The sequence below is a fragment of the Podarcis melisellensis genome (genome assembly GCF_964234715.1).
Source record: "Podarcis melisellensis genome assembly, chromosome: 17".
Classification (NCBI taxonomy): Eukaryota; Metazoa; Chordata; class Lepidosauria; order Squamata; family Lacertidae; genus Podarcis; species Podarcis melisellensis.
In genome coordinates, this window is record NC_138534.1 from 39,251,976 (window position 1) to 39,272,401 (window position 20,426).

Sequence of the window (20,426 nt, forward strand, 5' to 3'; positions counted from 1 at the left end):
GTGGTGGAGTCGTCTTGCTGATAGAGTATTCCAGTTTTCCTTGGCTGAAAACTTCTGTCTAATTCTACCTTTTCCTGCAACTGTTCTGTCCTAGTTTCTTGGATACAATATGGCTGAGAATCCCATTCAAGTTGCAGGGACTACCCGATATCTGTTCCCTACTGACGGAGGACAAATCCAGGCAGAAAGGATAACGTTTGAAAAAGGTGATTCTTTCGCACTTGGCATTTCTATGGGTTTCTAAACATGCATTTAGAATCAGTATTGATAGATGTTTCACTGTTGAAGTAATAATAGTGTAGCATTGTGGTTAACAGACTAAGCTATGAATCAGGAGCTCCTGATTTGAATTTTGCCTCTGCCAAGAATTCACTGAGTAGCCATTGGTGAGCCATCTTCCCTCTGCCATACCCAGTGGGCGGAGCAGGCCAATCGGGCGCCTGGGGTGGCGCATGTACCCTGCGCCCAGGGGCGGGGTCAGCCGGGGCAGGACACTCCACAGGGCCTCTGAGGAGTCTGTCTGCCTTCTCCCACTCAGCCGCCCTATAGCTGAGGGCGAGGCGGTGGGCAGACTGGGGCAGTGTGGAGCCTGCGGGCGCCCAAGCCACCGCATCACTCCCAGGAGAGACGTATGTCTTCCCCTCTTCCATTTTTTTTAAAATTCATTTTATAACACAAATAAAAAATACAAACAGAAAAGACAAACAATACAAACAAATTCTTGTCATAACCTTATTTTCCTAAACATTGTTAAGTGGGCTTCCCCAAGTCCCACCTATCTGATTTTCATTTTACTTCATCTTTCGCAGTTTACATATATCATAATTTCTAACCATCTTTTCCCCCCACACACTTACTTTAACCATAAAAAACTTCACATTTTATCACTTATAAAATACGCTATCTTCTACTTCAAACACTACCGCCTAGATCCACTTCCAAAGCTATTCTAAGATTTAAATATTAACATATTTTTTTCAAAAATTCCTTAAACTTCTTCCAATCTTCTTCCGCCGTCTCTTCTCTCTGGTCTTGGAGTCTCCCGGTCAGTTCGGCAAGTTCCATATAGTCCATCATCTTCATCTGCCATTCTTCGATAGTTGGTAAATCTTGTTTCTTCCAATTCTTCGCTAGCAATATTCTCGCAGCTGTTGTGGCATAGGAGAGACATGTGTCTTGGGCTCACTTGGGTGCCCAGCATTTTATCACGCACCCCCTTCCTCCGCCCCTGCCACTCCCACCTCCCCAGCATTTGTTAGAATGTTAGAGATGGGAGACCAGGGTTCAAATCTCACTCAGCCATGCAACTCACTGGGTGAGCACTTTACCTTACAGGGTTGCTGTGAGGATAACATGGGGAGAAGGAAAACAGTGTATGCCTCCTGGAGCTTGTTGGAAGAAATGAGGAATATAAACACAATAATAATAATACTTAGAGGATAATGTATGAGATATGCTTTGGCATTCTCTGATCATGAGGAGCACCATATTCTAAAATAAAACTCTGGACTAAGTTGATTAGAATCCTGTTTCTAAGGATATATTTCTATGCCTCAAGGAAAACATTTGATTGAAAGTTATGTTTTAAATGCTGCTTACACTTTACTTTTGTAAAATTGGAGAATGAATATTTTGCAGTCACATTTTAAATGCAATTAGAGAAGTTAATGTGGAAACAGCTCTACCTAACCTTGGGAACCAGTGCAAACCAGTTAAGCAAACACTCTAGCAATCTGTTTTATTTAATTTTGGCCTTACTCATTCTCTGGTACCAGAAACGCAAGTCTTTGGTGACCGTTTTAATTCTGTTTACTATTTTTCTTTCCTTTTCTCCTAGGGGCAACTTTGGTCAAAGTGAAGGTAATAAAGGACAACCACTGTTTCTTCATTCATATCGTAGACCCCCAGAAATGCGAACAAGAGAAAGAAACCAATGAAGACAGAGGTGACTCCCCAGGTGAACAGGAGCCAGAGCCAGGTCAGTGTGTTGGCATCAGTTGTGTATAAATAAAATGATGTGAAAAGTATGATGAGTGTTATATCACTGAAGTTTCCCTAGAAAATTAGAAAGACCAAAGCTCTAAGAAATAACCAATGTTTGCTTGTGATTCGAGGACCCGCCCCCTTAGTTTAGGAATATGAAAGACACATGGACACAGTATTTTAGGTTAATGGCAGAAAAGGCCACAGCTTTATTGATTACAGCATGTGAGAGGTATTGGCTTAGGCATTGGAATAACAGCAACGTTGACTCCACCCACTCAGGGAGGGATGAGTCTAGCAGGGTTAATCCCCAGTAGGGGGAGCCTGTTGATGCAAATACAACTGTAAGCTCTCCCCTGATGTCACCGGGGGTCGTGTCATGGCCCTAGCCCCAGCAGAGCATCGGACAGGATCCACGACCGCCGGATTCCTTTAACGGAATACCCATAAGTGAAGGGGTAGGCGATGGCCACACCCTGCCCTTCCATACACCAACAACTACGCGTGAGAACGGTTCCCGATCACAATATCTCCCCTCCGTGAGGAGGAGAGGACTTCTCCCAGGGAGTCGGCCAAGGATTAATGTGACCGTAGAGTCAAAAAGGTTTAGCTACGCCTAAAGAGAGAAAGCAACTCATTTTAATATTTTAATATTAAAAACTGGTGTCTTCTTTCACTTCTTCTTTAGACAAACCATTGAATCAATCAAAAGCTGTGAGCAAGTTTGGATCATTTTCTGCAACCTTAGAAAATGAAATCCACCTCTCCTTTAGCTGCTATGGAGCATCAGGAAAAGCAGAAGGTAAAACAAGCAAAATGAAGAAAATGATCAAATCATTTTCTAAGATCTTTGTCATATCTGTTTAATTCTTGTGCTGCTGCCTCTGGACCTCTTATGGAAGAGGCACACAAAGAGGGGCCTCAGCTGTTGATCTCAGGGTCTGGGTCAGTTCTTATGGGGAGCGGTGGTCCTTGAGGTATTTAAGGCTTTATGGGTCAAAACCTTGTGTCTTTGGCACTTTGGACCTTGCCAGAATTGAGTCCTCAGCTGTGGCCTGTCTTAGAGCTTGGCCCAAGGCCTAACAAATAAACTCAGATTTTAACCAGTGACGCAGAACAAGAGCGCATCATCTCCATGTGGCCTTAGATACCCAGTTGTATTTCAACTTTTTTCTTTTGTAAACAAACATTTTGAAAAATAATATTTTCCCCACGTTTGCCTAAATACACAAGAAATTTACATGTGATATTCTTCTATTTCATATAAACCATTTTGTTCCCCTGCAGAAGAAGGTGATCCCAATTTAGCGGCCATTTTGACTATCCCTTCCGTAAATGTGCCCACTTCCGCTTTGGTCACCTCGCCTGTTTCTACTCCGGCTACTACAACTACAACTACAGGAAAGACTAAGCCTTCTAAAGAAAAATCAGGCAAAAACTTACCATCTGCCAAAATGAGCTCCCGTCTCACAGTGACTGGCTCTCCAGATGACTCTTCAAAGCAAGATGAGAAAAAGGTGTTGCTATATTTCCTACTAAGTATGGTTCCTGAGCCCTGAGGGAATGTATATCATTGCCATAGTACACTGAGAGGTAAAGGACCCCTGGATGGTTAAGTCCATTCAAAGGCAACTATGGGGTTGTGGCGCTTATCTCGTTTTCAGGCCGAGGGAGCAGGTGTTTGTCCACAGACAGCTTTCCGGGCTATGTGGCCAGCATGACTAAACCGCTACTGGCACACGGAGGATGTGGGTGGTGCTGTGGTGTAAACCACTGAGCCTCTTGGGCTTGCCGATTAGAAGGTTGGTGGTTCGAATCCCCACAACAGAGTGAGCTCCCGTTGCTCTGTCCCAGCTCCTGCCAGCCTAGCAGTTGAAAGCACGCCAGTGCAAATAGATAAATAGGTACTACTGTGGCAGGAAGGTAAACGGTGTTTCTGTGCGCTCTGGTTTCCGTCACGGTGTCTCGTTGCACCAGAAGCGGTTTAGTCATGCTGGCCACATGACCCAGAAAACTGTCTGTGGACAAGCACTGGCTCCCTTGGCCTGAAAGCGAGTTGAGTTAACCGTCCAGGGGTCCTTTACCTTTTAAAAATAGTTTTAGAAATGCTATTTTCTGTGTCTCTTTCATTCTCTAGGTAGATGTAGACGAATTGATCCAAACGCCACCTATTCCAGATATCCGTGTTTTCAATAGTTTGAATGTGTCCTGTCCCAATGGATTGGTACTAACCTTTCTTGGCCAAAAATTCACAGGTTAGTGCTGATCATTGTTACGTGAGCACAACATGCTTTTGCAAAAGTATTCATTTTGAAGGCATTCTGAGGGTGGAGGTGGGGTGGGGGTAGAAGCAGATGCGGTAACAATAATGACATGAAGTTGGTGGGACTGCTGAATGGTATGACATATAGGTCTGAAGGGAGAGCTCTGTTTTCAGCCTGAACAATCTTTTAGGGCTGTATGCCAGTGGTGGGTGGGGCCAGGGGGAAGTGGGTGGAGCAATGGGTGTGACCCTTACCTTTGTACGATAGGTAGGAATGGAAAGATCTGTCAAGTTTTGTTCCCCCAGTTTCTCATTTCCCCATTTTTAAATTAAATTATCCACATTTTGTAGCCATTGGCAGGTTGTTGTTTTCAATCCATCACTGTTTTAGTGCAGAATTCTCCTAATAAACACTTTTTAAATGCAGTTTTGACTCACGTACTGATACTTTTAGTGCCAAAATAAATATGACTGCAGCAGTTGTGTGTATTTAAACACAAAATGCCCTGATCATGTAGACAGAGGTGACAAGTGTCTGATTTTTGAGACAGGTGCGTAGATAAGGAGTGCAGAACCCTCTTCCACCAGTGAGTAGACTTCTTATGGCTGGGGTTGGGAGGATGTGATCTGCAACTACAGGGAGGGTTTTTGCACTGTCCATTTTTGCTATTAATCTTAGATTCCCCTCACTTTTCTACATGGTTTTTTGTGGTTCCATGTTTAAATAAGTAGAACTTCTGTCATCCATATAGAATGGCTCTCAACATAAATTGGTCGTAACATCTGGACAATATCTATCTTGAAGTCATTCATTTGCCACCTTGATATTTTGGCATCTATTAGTTAGCTCCATAGTTTGCAGTTGCTAATAATTATTACCTGCTAAGGGGCGTCATGTTTTGGTCTGTGAAAGGTGAAGAAATGGGAAACAAGGCCAAGAGTGAAGATGAAGGAAGGAAAGTAGACGAAGCAGCTAAATTGGACGAGGGCAAAACGGATGAAATGAAGACACCGGAAGCCAAAGAAGAGCAAGTGAAGGCCCATGAAACCATAGCAAGCAAGACCAAAGGAAATGAAGAGAAGGCCGATGAAGTCAAGCCCCTTGATGAATCTGTGGCAGATGATCCCTTAAAGGATGAGGCCAACGAAGGCAAGGCTGAGACTGAAACAGAGGAGGACCCTGCGAACAAAACCAGGGAATCTGTTTTTGAGATATTTACTAGGCAGAGTTATCCCCAGAGGGTGAAGCACTCACAGCTGCAAAAAGCAGTGAAGAACCCAATAGATCAGGAAGTGTCTAGAGTTACTACGAGACAAGGAACTGTCATAAAGTACATGTTGGATGGATCCACTCAGGTATGCTAACAAAATTCATTTGGCGTTGGCTAAGATTCAGTTTTATTTATTTCCTGAAGTTACCGCAGCACAAAATCCCCCTTCTTCATTTCCCATCAGCTGTACATATTTCAATTCCTGCTTAGACTTTTATTTAACTATAACATATTCCCAAAATGCCAAGTAGAGTTACTTTTCGCTTTGTCAGCCCAGAAAAAGCATTAGTTATAAATCAGTAGTCCACAAATACAACTTATACCTCCTGCAGTTTTACGTGCCCAAAACGTGACGGTAAATAAGAAATCCTCTTCGGCTGCCACATTCTGAGTTCTTTCTCTCTCTGCTCATATGGGTACAAGTGAGTCAGGGCGCTTAGCAAATGTTCCCAGCCTTTAGGTCATTTCTTAATTCAAAATATACCCCTGTTAAGAATTACTTTCAGCCAGGGGTCTGTTGCTATTGTATTTCTCTATATCAGTGTTTCCCCACACCCCAAAAAATCTTCCTGAACTAGTTCCACATTTATGCCACCCATATATGAGCATTTTACGCTGTAATCCTATTACCTGTGAGAATAAGTCCCATTGGGGATGCGGGTGGTGCTGTGGGTTAAACCACAGAGCCTAGGACTTGCAGATCAGAAGGTTGGCGGTTCAAATCCCCGCAACAAGGTGAGCTCCCGTTGCTTGGTCCCTGCTTCTGCCAACCTAGCAGTTCGAAAGCATGTCAAAAGTGCAAGTAGATAAGTAGGTACCGCTCCAGCGGGAAGGTAAACGGCGTTTCCGTGCGCTGCTCTGGTTCACCAGAAGCGGCTTAGTCCTGCTGGCCACATGACCTGGAAGCTGTACGCCAGCTCCCTCGGCCCTTAAAGCGAGATGAGCGCCAAACCCCAGAGTCGGTCACGACTGGAGCTAATGGTCAAGGGTCCCTTTACCTTTACCTTTAGGTCCCACTGAGTTCATTGAGGCTTACTTCAGATTGCCCTGATAGTTCTATTTGCTGAGTGTAAATATCATTGACTGTAAGGATTTTAACACTAGTTTTTTTCTTCCCTAGATACTGTTTGCTGATGGCACCGTGATCAGAAGCCCTGATTCTGGTCCTGTTTTACCACCTCCACCTCCTGCAAGTACACCACATACAGAGGCCACACCTCCTCCTGATACAAGCACCAAGAAATCTAGTAGGTGGTCAGGGGGCTGAGTTAATCCAAAACTTTTATTGTCTGATTCATGTTTTATGTTCCCACATACTTTACCATTTGGTCTTGTATCAAGATGGCAATCACAATTCAAAATGGTATAAATTTTGCCCTTCTTTTTTTAAGCAAGACTATGAGACAAATGTTGTACTCACTCTGTAGGCCTTTGGGTAAATAGAGACTCTTTGCTCTCTAAGAGTGTGTGAATGAATTAATTGCTGCTCACATTTATCCAAGGACATTCATATATCATGAGTGTAAAATATAGCTCTATATTCTCAATCTTACTTTTCTGTGCAATAAACCACTCTTTCATTTAGGTATTGGGTATAAGGAGTGGTAAATGAAAGTATAAACATGCATCTGAAACCAGGAAGATCAAGTATTTTTTAAAATATTGGAGTAAATTTTTAATTTATTTAAAAGACCACTGTAAACAGTTAAAATCACTGGCAGGGATGTAATGACACTTGTAATATGGAATTAACTATGGTAACTATGGACATACAACAGATGGACAATGGTAAAAGATGCAGTAAATTTAATCTTAAATATGGAACCCACGGAGGGAGGGAAGGAGGTCTGAAGGTTCAAAAGAACCTTTTATTTCAATGTTTGAAATGGTTAAAGTTAAAATATATAAAATTGTGAAAAACCAATAAAAAATGAAAGTATCAGCATGCGTTTAGACAATGCATATTTTTTTCTTCTAAACTATTTTTTCTTCTAACTATTTCTGTTCCTCTTAGGAGGGTGGTTTGGATTTTAATGTAGAGTGGGCATATATTTAATCTAGACATACACTTGTAACAACAGATCATATTGAAAGGCTGAGCTTTAATCTTTGGCAAGTGGAAGGACAGGGAAAGCCCAGACCCCCTTAAGCCTATCTCTTGTCAGTAGGGTCTCTTGAAACCTCAAGTTAAAAATGTTGGGTCAGCAGCTGACTGAGAAAGATAGTCGTGAGCATGTTCCTTAGGAACAGCCTCAGCATTCATCTCTCTGTTCTTGGGACTAGCTGTGGTATAGAGAAGACCAGTTCTGTCCTCAGACAAGGTCAGCCCAAGAGCAGCGAGGAAAAAATCATCATCATCATCATCATTATTGTGGTCCAACGACCCATAAAATGGATTCAGAATAAAATACAGATTCGTACAGACAACCCCCCAGGGAAGGAAGACGGAAGCGTTATTTGTTTAGTCATGGGTATGCTGATATTTGATTCGTATAACTACTGAAAGAAACTTTGCCACGGCCACTGTGATATTATTGGACTTGTTCTCCAGAAGATATTTGGTATAGTAGGCTTCAGATTGACCCGTCCAATTTGCCAATAGTGGTTTAATCAATAGTTCCCTAGCTTGAACATAATCTCCACAATGCAATAAAATATGCCTTGTACCGTCGACACCCTGAGAGCATGCACACATCCTATTTTGATAAGGGATGCCTCTCAGTCTGCCATCCAGCACTTCGGATGGGAATACATTTAATCTGGCTTCGGTGAAAAGACACCAATATGTTGGTACAGACAAATTTCGAAGCTATGCAGGTATCTGAAAATCGAACCCATAGTGAATTCCTACTGCTAATGGGAAGAAATAAGTCTTCCAGACTTCAGGGTTCCTGCCTGTCATTCTGTGTAGGATGTTTTTCCGTCAGGGGAGAAAATAAATTCTGACCTCACAGAAGGTTGTGGTGGTGGCAGAAGTGATGATGATTCTATAGTGCTGTTAGTGTATTTAAGTGATCCTATTTTTTCTTCTTCTTCTTCTCTAGGAAAGGGTACCAAGGGAGCTCCTGCACTAAAAGTTGAAGCCGCTGAAGTCGCTGCTCAGGATCACCTATTGGATATGGAACAGTCCCCAGATGCCCTGGCAGGAACCTGGATAACTACTACCCCATTAGGCATTCAAATAGGCACCAAGGGATCAGAGAGGCTGGACCTGAAGCCACTGTTGGCCTACCAGGCCACCGACCCAGTTACTGGAACGGTAATACTGTGTTTGTAACCTCCCATGGCATTGTAAGTCTAAGTGGTGCAGTGATCATATGCTACTTTTGTTTCTCTATAGTTCTTTCATAGTAAAGCATGCAAAGATACTACGTTCTTTTAATAAAAGGGTGTGAGGAGCAAGCATGCACCTCCAAAATATATAATGCAGTCATACCTCGGGAGTCGAACGGAATCCATTCCTGAAGTCTGTTTGTCTTCCAAAACATTCAGAAACCAAAGCGTGGTTTCTGCCTGGCTGCAGGAAGTTCCTGCAGCCAATCGGAAGCCCCATCGGACGTTCGGCTTCCAAAAATAGTTTGCAAAGCAGAACACTCACTTCCGCGTTTGTGGCGTTCGGGAGCCAAAACGTTCTAGAACTAAGCTGTTTGAAAACCAAGGTAAGACTGTAAAATGTTCTGATTTCATGTTCAGGATCAATCCACCGATAAAACTCCATCAGTATTCTTCTATTGGTGTGTATAGGGTTTAGGGGAAGAGTAGTACCTCTGCTGGGGGACCTGTTGCATTCTTTCTTGGGTAGTTTGTCCTCCTTTGGTCCCCACCCTGCACTCAGCTCTCACCTGTGGTTCCTAGAAGCTGTCGGCATGTGATAGCGGCCACACCCTGGAAATGACTTTGACTGGCCCACTAAACATGGCAAGGGCAACCGATGGATCTCAAACCCACGGTGACTTAAGAACTTCCCCTGTATGCAAAGACAGGCTCTTGCAGATTGAGCAGATGAGACTAATAGTGGCTCCAATGGTCAAGGGGGAAGTTTCTGCACCTGCTGCAGAGGGAAGTGAGGGACAGATGGGGCTCGTCAACCTGGGAAGGTAGCCCACCTAGGAGAAGGGAAACTCTGATTCTAAACCTCTGCTGCCTTGCGAGATATCTTCAGGAGAAGGAGAGGCTAAGGAGCAAACCAGGGGTCAGCAAACTTTTTCAGCAGGGGGCCAGTCTACTGTCCCTCAGACCTTGTGGGGGGGGCTGGACTATATTTGGGGGGCGGTGAATGAACGAATTCCTATGCCCCACAAATAACCCATAGATGCATTTTAAATAAAAGGACACATTCTGCTCATGTAAAAACATGCTGATTCCCGGACCGTCCACGGGCCAGATTTAGAAAGTGATTGGGCCGGATCCGGCCCCCGGGCCTTAGTTTGCCTACCCATGGAGTAAACCCAGCCCAATCGCCTTCTAAATCCAGCCTGCAGAATGTCCGGGAATCAGCGTGTTTTTACATGAGTAGAATGTGCCCTTTTATTTAAAATGCTTCTCTGGGTTATTTGTGGGGCCTGCCTGGTGTTTTTACATGAGTAGAATGTGTGCTTTTATTTTATTATATATATTTATATTTGTGGGGCATAGGAATTCGTTCATTCCCCCCCCCTCAAAAAAAAATAGTCTGGCCCCCCCCACAAGGTCTGAGGGACAGTGGACTGGCCCCCTGCTGAAAAAGTTTGCTGACCCCTGGAGTAAACCCTATACATATCCAGAGTGGAGTCCCTATGATGGTTGGATGGTGCCTGATATGCCTCCTTCCAGCAATTCCTGCAACCAAGCTGGTGCTCTGGACCCCATCAGTGAGGCCAAGAGGGGGTCCTTATTGCCTGGGCAGACCAGGACCTCCATGCAACTGGCCAGGCTTGTGCCCCAGGGAGGCCACTTCAGTGCTGCTGGTGCAGCAGTTTGACTTCACCCCAGTGGCACCCTCAGTTGCCTCTTGGGAAAGATGGATGCCAACAACAAATCTTCTATTTCTCCAGGTAATGACTATAAGGGAAGATATGGTCGTTGTGGTGGAGAAAAGCGATGGTTCCAGAATAGTAGATCATGCTGATGGCACCAGAATAACCACTTTCTTCCAAGAGTGTGTTGAAATGGTTGAGCCCGCTGACAGTGAAGAAACAGGTATGAGTATGATTCTCGTATAGCCCTTTTTCATTGCAAAACAACAAAGGTGGGACCATTTAAATTCCTGTGTTTTCAGTTGGCTTTATCATATTACAGCACGTTATCATTTCCACAAGGAGAAATTCATTTACATCAATTGTAAAAGCTATTTTGAATAGTTACATTCAGCTGATTTTAATTATTGATCTTCTGAGTCCTGGTGATGGACCAGAGACAAGAAAGGTGTCCTATGTTTTTGTTCTCAAAGATTAAATACTTCTTTAAACAGATTGAGAGTTGCAGTATAGCTACTGTTGCTGGCAGCTTTCCTCAGTCTGCTCACTTGTGACAGTTATATAGTGATGATCAGAGAACAAAGTTATATTTGCCACAAGCAGAATCTTCCATCTTACCTAGGGAAGTCTGAAGAACCTCATCCTTGATATAGCAAGATGGAGGCATTTAGATGATTCGTGTGATGGCCTGGGAATCCGATTCAGAGGCTGAACCGGAGGAATCCCAGCCTGCACAGGAGCCCCCGCCTCCAGGGCCGGCTGAACTGGGTCAGGGCCTTGATTCTGAAGCGCCTGCACCTGTGCCGGATCCCCAGGTGCAGGCACCAGGTGAATCCACTCTGGCTCCAGAGGTGGTTGAGGACTGAGTGCCTACAGGTGAGCCTCCCCCTGGGCCCAGTAACCCTTCGGCCTCTCTTGAACTGCAGAGGCTCAGGGCAGAGAGGCGAAGGGAACTGGTTTCTCCCAGGAGGAGTGCTCGTCTTAAGGCCAGGAGAGGCGGGTCTCCTGGGGGCCGGGACCGCCCCTGGCCTCAGAGAAGATAAAGGCCAGTCAGGCCGGTCCCAGGTTGCGGGAGCAAAGTCGTCAAATAGCTGTTTCGGCCAGCATCCAGTCCTGTTCCCCCAGAGTTCCTGTCCTTGCCTGGCTTCCCGCTGTGGACCCCGCTTCGCCCGAGGAGGACTGTCTGCCGACCCTCAACTCAGGTCCTGGACCTCACCCCACGGTAACCTCCCCCCTGGACCAGCACAATTTCTTACCAACATACAGACCTTTTGCACCAAGAATGGTGGTTAAATAAGCAGTTGCTCTCAGTCAGGTGTTGCTGATTGCTGGTAATGCATCAGATAATACTTTTGAATCTTGAACAGAATTTAATTCTTTCGTCCTGCCCAATGCATTGAATGTATCTCTTAAAGTAGGGAGAGATTCATCATACAATGAGCTACATCCAAAATCCTGAAAGGTGCCAACATATCAGGGCAGAATGAGCAGAACGAGATGGTTGAAACAGCTACTGCTGTGTATAGAAACCAAATTTATCGAAGTGTATTTGTCAGAAAGTATTCAACTGGCTGAAAGTGTTATAAATCTGAGCTTCAAGGATACGATGGCAAGTTTAATAGTAAATGACAAGAGTATTGAAGCCTTCCTTGTGAGAAATAACATTGTTCTGCCACTCATCTTAGGCTTTGTCACAGTTCACAGTATAAATGCTCTTCTGAAGTTGGTTGACCTGGTTTCATTCCTAGACACCGAGCCCCAAACCATCACAAGGAAAGTAAAATGCATGCGTGTAGAAAATCCAGATTTTGCAACGATCATAACAAATTGTGAGGACAGTACGTGTTGTGCCATCTTTGCTGATGGAACTTCGATTATATCAAAGCCTGAAGGAACATACCAAGTGAGTCTACAATTGAAAATGTATCTTATTATTATTATTTTTTATTTTTATTAAATTTCTACATCACCACTTACCTGCTGCCTTGTGGAACTTCAGGAGAGGAAAGGGCTAAGGTGTAAACCCTACACAAATTCGGAGTGGCATCCCTAAGGTGGTTGGATGCTGGCTTGTGCACCTCTTCCTGGCAACTCTTGCAGCCGGGCCTTTCTTCTTTCTGATCGACCGGTGATTCTGGATCACAGCTAGGATTGTCTTCAGAATCCCTTGATGGTCTTGCTCTCATTCTGAAAAGATATCTATCCATAGTCTGCAAATAAAAATTATTTTGATACTATACTATACTGAAATGAGTCAATGTTTGTCCTTGAATCTTCGTGCCACACTTGCCACCCTCTCTTGCCACACCATTGTGGCACACCCTTTGAGAACCACCGGTCTAACTCCTTGAGTTACAATGTCCATTTTGTGCCCCATTATTTCCCATGCCCCAGATTTCCAGTTATGCTAAGTCCTATATGAAACTGATGAATGTGAGCATTCTAAAACAGCTCTGTTATTAGAACACACATTTGTGAACTGTTATTCCCGAGAGTGAAAATGTTAACAAATGGCAAGCAGGAAGAGGTACATGAAAAGTTGTTGTTGTTTAGTCATCTTAATCGTGTTCGACTCTCCGTGATGCCATGAACCAGAGCATGCCTTGGGAATTCCCACTTTCTTCTCAAAGCTTCTCCTTTTTTATGTCCATAAAAGTTTTCTTGGCAAAATACTGGAGTGGATTGCCGGTTCCTTCTCCAACATGAAAAGTCGTTAAGCATCAAGGGATGAACTGCAATCCATTTTCAAACTAATTCATCCTGCATTTCCATAGCACTTACATTGATTAGTAAATTTATGGGTGGCTGAATCTCCCCCTTTATTATTGTGGTAGATACTGCCCATGAACAAAGGCTGCCTCTTCGTCGATGAAAACTGTTGTGCAGTTTACTCTCCAGAGGCATTTGAGAAAAGTGGATCTGATCTTGTGTCCAATTTTGAGGATCAGCAGGCTGGGAAATACATTATGAAACACAACTCCAGTATTGCCTGTGAGGTGACAGACCAGGCAGGAAACATTTTTAAGGTAAAATACTACAGTTTGTTCTGCAGTTCATTGTGTGGATTTGTTTTACGAGGTTTGCTTTTAAATTGGGTTGTAATTATTTGAAATATATAGAGTTAATCATTTGGCTTTTAATTTATTAAGATAAATTTAAAGAGCCTTCAGCTAGTGTGCTTCCAGCTCCTCCTCTGACATGACTCTGAGAAGTTGAACATTGGAAGCACTTGCTTCTCTTTTCAACTAATTACACTTTGCACTTCGTTCAAAGCCAGAAATACTGGTCGGTGCCAACTATGGTTTATGTTTGTGTGTTTGTTTTTTAAAAACTAATCTGCTTTATTGGCATTTTAAAAATTGCATTGTACACATGGATCAGAACACAACACAGTTAACGAAACATAGTTGAAGATACTTTAGGATAGAACTGTCCAGACATCATGAGGTACGATGATGGCTCTTAGGACCTACGGTGACATCATTTTATGGCGTCACTCAAAAATCTTGCCACATTCTCCACAACGTCATTACTACAATTGTTGAGCAGATAAGAGCTGCAGCTGGCTTCAACAGATTCCCTCTGTTAAAGAAGAAACGGGTGATAGCCAGAACTAGAGTATCCGCTCCATTAAGTGCAAGCTTACAATGGTATTTCCAGGAAGTGTTATATTGGAAGTGGACACCTAGGTCAGGGGTCAGCAAACCTTTTCAGCAGGGGGCCGGTCCACTGTCCCTTAGACCTTGTGGGGGGCTGGACTATATTTTTTGCAGGGGATGAACGAATTCCTGTGCCCCACAAATAACCTAGAGATGCATTTTAAATAAAAGGACACATTCTACTCATGTAAAAACATGCTGATTCCCAGATCATCCGTGGGCCGGATTGAGAAGGCGATTGGGCCAGATCCGGCCCCGGGCCTTAGTTTGCCTACCCATGACCTAGGTATTTAAAGTTTTTAACCTATTCCAACTGGTTTCCACTGATCTCCCACCTATGAGGCTCCCGAGATCTTGAGAAAACAAGCACTTTAGATTTTGCGACGTTCCGTGGTTTATGTACAGTATTTATGTATTTCTTCTAGATATGTGGGATTATATGCACGAGTAAAGAGAATTTGTATATTTTTAATTTCTTACATTTTTGTTCCTTCTATCCCTTTGTTCTATGAAAGCATTCATGTTAATTCTACCTCACCTTCCCCCACGCTATCCTCACAATAATTCCTGTTATGCTGCCAGTGACTAGTCTTAGGTTTACACAGGGGGCTTCGTGGTTGAGCTGAGATTTGATGCCTGCATCTCTGTTACCAAAGGCAGCGTTGGCCATAACACTGTCTTGGCCTATGGCAAGGAGCCACAGTGAAGTGGTTATGTGAGAAGGGTGGAATTAGTACAAGAGGGGAATCCTCTTGGGGAGATGCTTGAATCATGTTGGTTTTGGTGCCACGTGTAATGGAACACGCAACTCCGGGAACAGGCTGATCAGGCAGAAGTGTGTAGACACACACATTACACCACAGCTAGCTAGGGACATTTGGGGAAGGAGAAGGTCTCCTGGGAATGCACCGCGAAGCCAGCTCTGCTCCCTCTCTGTTTGCATTTTATACCTCTTTTTTAGGGCTCCTGTATAAGCCATGCCAGTGGCGCTGTGGGTTAAACCACGGAGCCTAGGGCTTGCCGATCAGAAGGTTGGCGGTTCGAATCTCTGCGACTGGGTGAGCTCCCGTTGCTCGGTCCCTGCTCCTGCCTACCTAGCACTTTGAAAGCACGTCAAAGTGCAAGTAGATAAATAGGTACTGCTCTGGCGGGAAGGTAAGCAGTGTTTCCATGCACTGCTCTGGTTCGCCATAAGCAGCTCAGTCATGCTGGCCGCATGACCCGGAAGCTGTACGCTCGGTCAATAAAGTGAGATCAGCGCCGCAACCCCAGAGTCGGCCACGACTGGACCTAATGGTCAGGGGTCCCTTTACCTTTTAATAATAATAATAAGCCATGCCAGATTATCTGGTGAAAGTGAGAGAAAGATGAGAATGATAGCACCGCTTCAAATGAAGCAATTAGAGGCTTTAAAGCAGAGTTGAGCAAAATGTTCATGAAAACATATGTACAGCAGCTGTCCCCCGCCTCTCTCTCTCTCTCTTTCTTTCTTTCTTTCTTTCTTTCTTTCTTTCTTTCTTTCTTTCTTTCTTTCTCGCTTTCTCTCTACATTGGTTTTGTGCAAGTGGTCTCAGTTGAACACTTTTGCCCCCGTTTGAAGACCACCCCAAAGTATCTCCCAAGGGGTGATGGGGGTGGGGCTTAAAGCATTATGGAAGTGTTTGAAAAATGCCGTCATTGCCCTTCAACCTAGTCTTCTTTTTGTTAAATGATCCCATCCCTTTAAATTTAAATGGACGATTGTAACAGGTGAGGCTTCCAAGGAAGAGACGAGACTTGAATCCAATGGAATAGGTAGCTCCTCCCTACAGATTCAGGTGGAAGTAACCTCTGTATAAAGGTAAAGGTACCCCTGCCCGTACGGGCCAGTCTTGACAGACTCTGGGGTTGTGCGCCCATCTCACTTAAGACGCCAGGGGCCAGCGCTGTCCGGAGACACTTCCGGGTCACGTGGCCAGCGTGACATCGCTGCTCTGGCGAGCCAGAGCCGCACACGGAAACGCCGTTTACCTTCCCGCTGGTAAGCGGTCCCTATTTATCTACTTGCACCCGGAGGTGCTTTCGAACTGCTAGGTTGGCAGGCGCTGGGACCGAGCAGCGGGAGCGCACCCCGCCGCAGGGATTCGAACCGCCAACCTTTCGATCGGCAAGTCCTAGGCGCTGAGGCTTTAACCCACAGCGCCACCTGCGTCCCAACCTCTGTATACATAATGCCAAAGATGGGAGTGCCCAGAACAATAGTGAGGGCCAAGTGACTTTGCTTTTTATTGCAGGTCAGGGCTGATGGCACCACCTCTGAATTCATTGCTAATATTGATGCAGATGGAAAGGAATCGGAGATCACAGAAATTAAATTGCCAGTCGTATATGGGGAACATGCACCCAGGTATGAAATCAATAAATGTTGTCCATTATGTCGTTTATAGGGCCAGCTGCCAGATTTTAACCAGTGCTCTCTTTTTTTTGTCTTTCGGATAAATGGCCTATTTACACATATATGCAACCTGAGCCAACAATTTTACCTATTGCTTGATGTTTCCTTGGTTCTCTTTTATTTCTCACCCCATTTGTTCTGCCATATCTGCCCTCCTTCGTTGTTCTACATTGCGATGATCCAAGGTTTTTTAAAAGCAACGCATCTGAAGTGACTGAGTCAATTTTGCATGGAGGGAAATTTATAGTAGCCCAGTTTGGACTTTTCATTCATTCTTCTGCTGTTCTGGTTTTGTTCGTTATATACTTTGCTTGAACTTGAACTGACCAGATGTGTGGGGTTGATGATTTAGATTCTTCATTGTGTATGCTGACGGCTCAGGGACTGAACTCCTCCGTACCAGGGATGCAGAGGCATACCTGACTGATGCATATGGTGATCCAGTTACAGCAGTTATACAAGAGCCAATACAAGAATGCCCAGGTAGGAGCACAATCCTCCATTCAGATCAGTCTTGATGATGATGATAAATTTAATATTTATACCCTGCCTATCTGGCTGGGTTTCCCCAGCCACTCTGGGCAGTTCCCAACTGAATATTAAAAACATGATAAAACATCAAACATAAAAAAACTTCCCTTAACAGGATTGCTTTCAGATGTCTTCTAAAAGCCCAGATAGTTGTTTATTTCCTTGACATCTGATGACATCCACAGGGTGGGCGCCACTACCGAGAAGTCCCTCAACCTGGTTCCTTGTAACCTCACTTTTCGCTAAGTACCTCCCATGTGACCAGTGTTAGCCAACCACATGAAAACGACTGGAGAACTCTCTAAAATTCAGTTACCAACCCAATCAAATGTAACCACATAGTAACACATGCAAGCATTTACAATTTCAGTGAATTAAATTACTATACATAACAATTTCCCCACGATTGGTTGGCTTTTTTGGGGGGGGGCACATCCTACCACACAATTTCAGACATTCAAAGAACAACATTCTGTTGCTGGAAAAGTCTACTTTCCCCAGGTGTATCATCTATTTCTTATTGTGAATGTGGCAAAGCAAAACTCTTCATCACAGCCATTTCTTGCGATCTTGCGGGTTTTTTGTCTAGACTTACATCATTGTTGTAATAATAATAATAATAATAATAATAATAATAATAATAATAATAATTTTATTATTTATGCCCCGCCGATCTGGCTGGGTTTCCCCAGCTACTCTGGACAGCTTACAAATATCTAAAAACAAAATGAAACGACTACCTACCTGAATCTTTTCAGAGATAGAATGACTAGTGATGTTCTCTGGGTTTTCTATTTGTCTTTCAAACCAGGAATCCTAAGCATTACCGTACTTCGCCCTTTGAGTGAAGCGTCTCGATGGGTGATGAAGAGAGATTCATCCACTATCATCCCTTATAATCTCCAGTCAAGGGCCTGGGAAGATTTCCCTCCAGTTGAGGTATGCAGCGTTCAGAATTGCTTCCTTCAGTACGTGATTGTGATATGACTGCACTGATCTGGCAGGCCAATTAAAAAAAAAATGTTCATCTGAAGAATTCACAGTGATTTATTGAGGGCAGGAGTACCTGGACTGGGTCCATGTACAGTGGTACCTCGGGTTACAAACACTTCGGGTTACAAACACTTCGGGTTACAGACTCTGCTAACACGGAAGTAGTACCTCGAGTTAAGAACTTTATCTCAGGATGAGAAAAGAAACCGCGTGGTGGAAGACCTTGTTCAGGCTCTGTGTCGCGGAACTTTTTTTAAAAAAATGTGCAACTTGACATAAAACATTCCAGGAGGAAATTAGCCATTCCAAATTCAGGTTAGTTACATTTAGTTACTGAAGAGATAGGTAGCATATTGCCAAAATACTGCAATGCTTTGTTGTGTTGATAAAGAACATAGAAGCTTAGATAGTTACAGTGGTACCTTGGGTTACATGCACTTCAGGTTACAGACTCCGCTAACCCAGAAATAGTACCTCGGGTTAAGAACTTTGCTTCAGGATGAGAACGGAAATCGTGCTCCGGCGGTGTGGCAGCAGCAGGAGGCCCCATTAGCTAAAGTGGTGCTTCAGATTAAGAACAGTTTCAGGTTAAGAGCATACTTCCGGAACGAATTAAGTTCGTAACCAGAGGTACCACTGTACTGTTTCTCCTCCTGTCATTGATGCAGCTGCCTGTCTGGCTAGAAAAGTCTATGCAAACGTATCCGCTTCTACCAGCCAAGCAAATGACTAGGAGAGTGTGCTGGTGATGTCACTGTAACAGCTTTCCTCAGATTTTCAGCTCCCGTATATAATTTTGGCCTTTTAGTAGAGTTTTTGGACTTTGCTTCATTAAGGTAATTTCCCCAGCAATCCTTTGGGACCTGGGGAGAGAAGAAAAGAGATGTAGATTAATTAAAACGTTTGTGACCCAGAAAACATCCACATTTTAATATGTCGATTTAGGCATGCAAAAATCGGCTCCTGCTACATCTCTGAAGGATCTTCTGGGAGAAATCAGAATCTATTTCTAACTTCACTTTTAAGAACCTTCATAATGTTTCATCACGCTGCCTGTAAAATCATTGACTTATTTAATGGGCTCCTTATTTTATTACTTTGTTTATTTATTAAATTTCTGTACTGACCATCAGTGCCGGATTTACGTATAAGCTAAACAAGCTCTAGCTTAGGGCCTCACTCTCTTGGTGGCCCCCCAAAAAAATTAAGGGGGAAAAAACTGGATGTGCATTTCCAAAATATAAGATAAAAACCTACATACAGCAACAATGTTTTGTGCTTTGTAGGCTCCTATGATGTAAGTAATGGGCCCCACCTGCTAGCCTGCTCCCTAAAATATCACTGGTTTGCTCATTTCTATATATAGGGTGCCTACATTCTGCATGGACTGGTTGCATGGCAACGTGTGCAAATGGCTTTAGATACCTATTAGGTCCACAAATTACCATATAGCATATATTCAACACAAAAAGCAGCGACAATTTGTTGTTGACAAAGGACAGCTGGACATATAAAGGGCCCCATTACCTTCAGTAGCTTAGGGCCTGATCAAACCTAAATCCAGCCCTTCTGACTATCATCTAAGGATCACAGGGCAGTTTACAATATAAAAACACAAAGACACATAACATGGTAACAGTAGATGGTTGAATTAGCCAATGGCCTGAGGAGAGAGGAATGTTTTTGTCTGGCTCCTAAAGATATGTATCAAAGGTGCCTCCCTGGGGAGAGCATTTTCCAAATGGGGAACCACCACGGAAAAGGCCTGTTCTTGTGTTGCCGTCCTCCAGACTCCTTGTGGGAGGCCTCAGATGATGACCACAGAGTCTGGGCTGCTTCATATGAGGAGAGGCATATGATTATAAATAGCAACATTATCCAAGGTTCAAAAGCAATAATCATTCAGGCTTTCATGTTTATTACCCTAATACATAGTTCATATGATGATGATGATGATGATAAATTAATGAAGAAGAAAAATAATTTATACCCCACCCATGTGGCTGGATTTCCCCAGCCACTCTGGGCAGCTTCCAACAGAATATTAAACAGAGTATCTGATGGGATGGCATTCCACAGGGTGGGCGCCACTACCAAGAAGGCCCTCTGCCTGGTTCCCTGTAACTTGGCATCTCACAGCGAGGGAACCTCCAGAAGGCCCTTGGAGCTGGACCTCAGTGTCTGGGTAGAACGATGGGGGTGGAGATGCTCCTTCAGGAATACTGGACTGAGGCCGTTTAGGGCTTTAAAGGTCAGCACCAACACTTTGAATAGTGGTTGGAAACGTACTGGGAGCCAACGTAGATCTTTCAGGACAGGTGTTATATGATAGCAAGC

At 43.9% G+C, this 20,426-nt stretch overlaps 1 protein-coding gene across 2 annotated transcripts in view; it reads left to right on the top strand.

The window, feature by feature from the left end:
• The window catches only part of SPAG17 (sperm associated antigen 17), a 75,665-nt gene that overhangs the window by 40,442 nt on the left and 14,797 nt on the right, over positions 1 to 20,426 (top strand). For both annotated transcript variants that reach the window (XM_081893606.1, XM_081893607.1), the window contains 14 exons: positions 95 to 206; positions 1,838 to 1,978; positions 2,672 to 2,785; positions 3,271 to 3,500; positions 4,121 to 4,238; positions 5,160 to 5,602; positions 6,638 to 6,764; positions 8,562 to 8,776; positions 10,551 to 10,695; positions 12,221 to 12,375; positions 13,307 to 13,498; positions 16,405 to 16,517; positions 16,918 to 17,048; positions 17,908 to 18,035. In XM_081893606.1, the coding sequence (XP_081749732.1) occupies positions 95 to 206; positions 1,838 to 1,978; positions 2,672 to 2,785; positions 3,271 to 3,500; positions 4,121 to 4,238; positions 5,160 to 5,602; positions 6,638 to 6,764; positions 8,562 to 8,776; positions 10,551 to 10,695; positions 12,221 to 12,375; positions 13,307 to 13,498; positions 16,405 to 16,517; positions 16,918 to 17,048; positions 17,908 to 18,035 (2,364 nt within the window). The remainder of the gene's footprint in view (positions 1 to 94; positions 207 to 1,837; positions 1,979 to 2,671; positions 2,786 to 3,270; positions 3,501 to 4,120; positions 4,239 to 5,159; positions 5,603 to 6,637; positions 6,765 to 8,561; positions 8,777 to 10,550; positions 10,696 to 12,220; positions 12,376 to 13,306; positions 13,499 to 16,404; positions 16,518 to 16,917; positions 17,049 to 17,907; positions 18,036 to 20,426) is intronic.